The 4,243-nt window shown below is 33.7% G+C and overlaps 1 protein-coding gene across 1 annotated transcript; it reads left to right on the plus strand.

Annotated features, from left to right (window-relative positions):
• Positions 1-399: 399 nt before the first annotated feature.
• Positions 400-3,735, plus strand: LOC143629721 (uncharacterized). Its single transcript, XM_077098920.1, has 8 exons — positions 400-574; positions 654-703; positions 1,809-1,878; positions 1,996-2,101; positions 2,183-2,249; positions 2,330-2,405; positions 3,120-3,421; positions 3,520-3,735. Exons 1-8 carry the CDS (start codon positions 412-414, stop codon positions 3,601-3,603), a joined length of 918 nt encoding a protein of 305 aa, XP_076955035.1. The 5' UTR covers positions 400-411; the 3' UTR covers positions 3,604-3,735.
• Positions 3,736-4,243: the final 508 nt, after the last annotated feature.

The following is a 4,243-nucleotide window of genomic DNA, read 5'->3' on the forward strand; positions in this document are numbered from 1 at the left end:
GAGCCAAAGCTCGAGTAGAGCTCGAATGTGTATTCAGAATCTAATGCATAGAAACCCAAAAAAGAGAAAATTTAAAAATACACAAAGCTCGATAACCAACCGATCTTTATTTAAGCCTCAACATCGAAAAAGTTTGGGTCGTCTTAAGTTTCTCGATAACCCGACCCGAGCCGGTGTAACTCGCGTGTAGCTCGGGCCGTTTTACTAACCTGACCCGACACCACTCAATTTTAAACACCGTTTTGTTTCTACTAACACACAGCCTTCACCAAAAGAACACACTCTCCTTCTTCTCGCCGTAATTTCAACCCTAATTGATCGTTTCAGGTTCAATTCTCATTAAACAATCATTATTTCATTCCAATTTTGAGAAATTGCTTCTAATTTCGTTGCCAGGGTTTGAGTACGAAAATGGAGGATTCCGTCAACGGCGCGAGTAATTTGTCATCGGAGATGGAGGTCGATGCGTTCAGAAGACTCTTCCCGTTGCGATTCCACGAACGCCATTTGCTCGAGTCCGTACGGCCGGACGTAAGGCCACTCAGTAAAGCTAGAGACACTTCATTGGCTCTAGGTTAGTCATGTTTTTCTTCAATTATTTTATTATATATATTATTTTGTACTAAGTTTTTGAATTTGTTGGTGGAATTTAGGGGCTGTGGCATCTGCAGATGGATCAGCATTAGCAAAAATCGGCTCCACTGTAACTTCCTTCTTTAATGAATGTTATTATCATTATTTCTTGTTTGAAAATGAACCAACATAACTGAACATAGATTAACGAACACCTATGCAGTCAATATCGATGGTCGGCTCTCATGTGAAATATCACTCAGAATATCGGTGATATTGACCGATATCAGTGTTTTTATGTATTAATTGTCAGCTGTTAGTGTTTAATGTTAGTATTTTAAGTCTTAATCAGTTCTTACTTGCTACAATTGTTAGTGTTTTGCAATTTGCAAAAGGATAATTTGTTGATAGTAGGAGAGTATACTGAATTGTCAGCGTTAAACTGCTATATATATAAATTCTGCATGATAATAAAATTACCGATATCTCAAATATCAAACCTTGACCGATATTCGATATTTTTCGCATTAACTGCTTAGATGAACCCCAATGAAAAGTAAATGTAAATAATTGTGTTGGTCCTAACAAATTAATGAGTAATATTTTAGTTTCATAATAATAATACACTAGACAAACAAATTTAAATGCATGAACGTTCACGAACGAACCAGACATGCGTTCATGTTTGTTCGTTTTTTTAGTAAATGAACTTCCCCTCTGAACGGTTCACTGAACTGTTTGTTTACATGCCTAGGCATTACTGATTTGGAGGGTGTTTGGATATGCATTTTGGAAGTTTTTATGAAAATCCAGAACAGATAATTAGCTGTGATGAAATGGACTGTAGAAGATAGTGTATATATAGATCATAGATGTGCTTGTGCTTTTTGATGTTGTAGCAATAAGATAGTGTATATATAGATCATAGATAATCAATTATTTTTGTGCTGTTTGAAATGGACTGTAGAAGATGGTGTGTGTATATATATATCATAGATAATCAATCGTTTTGTGTGTTTAACAAATTCACATTATTGAAATTTTTACATAAAATGACCAAAATGAGGTGTTTTTGTGAAATAGGAAGTCTATATTTGTTGCAGCTAGTAATGTGATGTTATTCGTAAATAATCAGAATATGTTTATCCAGAGTTAAAAAACCGGTTACTGTAATAATTAGATAAGTACTTTAGATATGTTTATCTAAAGTACCCTTTGTTGTGTTGTTTGTCTAGACTATGTTAGCTGCCATTAAAATGGAAGTCATGACACCTGCAAAGGAAACACCAGATGAAGGCTGCATAGGTTTGATTATGATGCTTTTTAGTTTTTATGCTCATCATTTTGTCTGTTTGTTTGTTTTGAACATTTGATAATTTTATTTAACTTGTATTTGAATGTTTTATCTTATTTTAAAACCAGCAATCGAGTTCCACATGCCTGCGATTTGTTCTCCTACCGTTAGGCCTGGAAGGCCCGCTGAGGCTGCACCTGTTGTGTCTAAACAGTTATCTGATACCATCATAAGGTAATTTTTTTTAATACTATAATGTTACATGTTAGATATATAAGTTTTGAATTGTTATTATAAACTATGTGGTTATTGTAGTTCTGGGATGCTTGATCTTAAAGAGTTGTCATTGGTCAGTGGCAAAGCTGCTTGGATGGCATATCTGGTACCATTTTCTAATAATTTTATGTTATTGCAAGATATTTTTTATTCATTTTTATATACGAAATGAGTTTGATTTTGAAGGATATATATTGTTTGGATGCTGATGGTGCCTTGTTTGATGCTGCTCTGCTTGCTGCTGTTGCTGCTTTTTCTCATTGTAAGTGGTTTTACACAGGGCTGTAAACAAACCGAACAGAACGAGACCTTGTTCATGTTCGTTCGTTAAGCATTTATCGGACACTCGGACGGTTCATGAACACATATCCGAGTGGAACTTCTTGTTCGTGTTCGTTCATTAAGGAAATGGTTTTGTTTGTGCCTGCTTGTGTTCGCTCGTTAATTTCATAAACTACACAAACGAACGTGTATTACTTTCAAAATTAAAATCAACATTCTTAAACTCATGTACTAGACACAATCACTCAAAATAAATATAAATTAACTATTCAAGTACGGGAAATACATATCTGAAAATCGGTTGGCATTATAATGGTAATATACATATTATAGAAATTAAGGTGATAAACTAAAGAAATTTTAAAATATGAAAAGGTAAGTTGTTTGGATTATAAGTTAAGTATAAAATATAAAAAAATAACCTTTAATCACCGAACATAAACGAACGAGTATTAGCGAACATAAATGAATGAGCATAAGCAAACGCATTACCGAACATTCACGAACACAACTGAATGAGCACAGCCTCTGTTCATGTTCGTTCATTTATTAAGCGAACGGACTTCTTGTGGAACGTTCGCTTTTGCAGCCCTGGTTTTACACATATATAGGCCTATTTAGAATAAATTTTAATATACAGTTTACTTATTTATATGATTTAATGACATCGAGCTTCATATATTAATATTCTCAGTGCAAATTCCCGTGGTGTCATTGAATGACGATGGAAGAATCGTGGTTTTTTCAAAAGAAAACGAGGGTGAGAAGCTGAAGAACAACAAACCAGTAAACGAGGAGAAGCGAAAACTTAAATTAAGGAATATTCCATTCGCGTTAACTTGCTTAATTCACAAGAATTACATCCTAGCTGATCCAACGACCGAGGAAGAATCCATCATGGAAACACTAATAACCATTGTGTTAGATTCATCATATCAGCTGGTGTCTCTTTACAAACCAGGTGGTCCTGCTGTTGCATACGAATCCATAATCCAGGTCAGCACGCGGCATCATTTTTTAATTTTTAATAATTATTGTTTTTAAGGTTTTTATATAATAATAATATAAATTTTCGTATATGGTTACGTGTGCAGGATTGTATTGCATTGTCAAGACAGAGAGTGAGTGAGCTTCAAACAATTTTGAATGAAGCCATTTGTGATATGGAAGTTGATTAGCTTCATAATATTATTTTGTGCTTCATTTTAGCTTTTATATCTTTTTACAGAGCTGTAGTTTTGGGATTTTTTATCTTTGCTCTGTAAAAGGACAGCTTTGGAATTTTGGAATGTGGTTTACTTTTATTGGTCAACAATGATTGACAACATGTTTAGTTATATTTAGTTTAACGTGTTATGCGTGTCACAAACGAGATAAACTAGTTGAACGCGTGTTCAACCTATTAATCTATTTGACAGAATTGGTTAAACATGTTGGTATCATAACAATCTAAGAGTGACTTAAATAAGATTAACCTATATCATTGTTATAGCGATCACGAAATAAGAATTGCGTAACAAAGTCCAAGTGGATCGGATTTGGGATTGTTTATGATCGATAGTACATATGTGTATCTTATTTAAGTCACAACATAACAAATCATAGGTGTCCAGTTTATTTTCGTTTTCTTTATTTTGGTTCTGGTTTCACAAGAATTATGTATTTCTTGTATTCAGCTCAACGCAGCTTGCTGTTGATAAGTTTCAAATAAGTTAAAACAAAAAATCTTTAGTTATTTATTATATGTCTATACAACACATATACAAGGAAATGAAATGCGAAATCAATTATTTGCTTCGAACTTCATACACGGCAAAG

Source organism: Bidens hawaiensis, unplaced genomic scaffold, assembly GCF_021521415.1.
Source record: "Bidens hawaiensis isolate Kalapana, Puna unplaced genomic scaffold, B.hawaiensis_p1.1 tig00005453_1, whole genome shotgun sequence".
NCBI lineage: Eukaryota > Viridiplantae > Streptophyta > Magnoliopsida > Asterales > Asteraceae > Bidens > Bidens hawaiensis.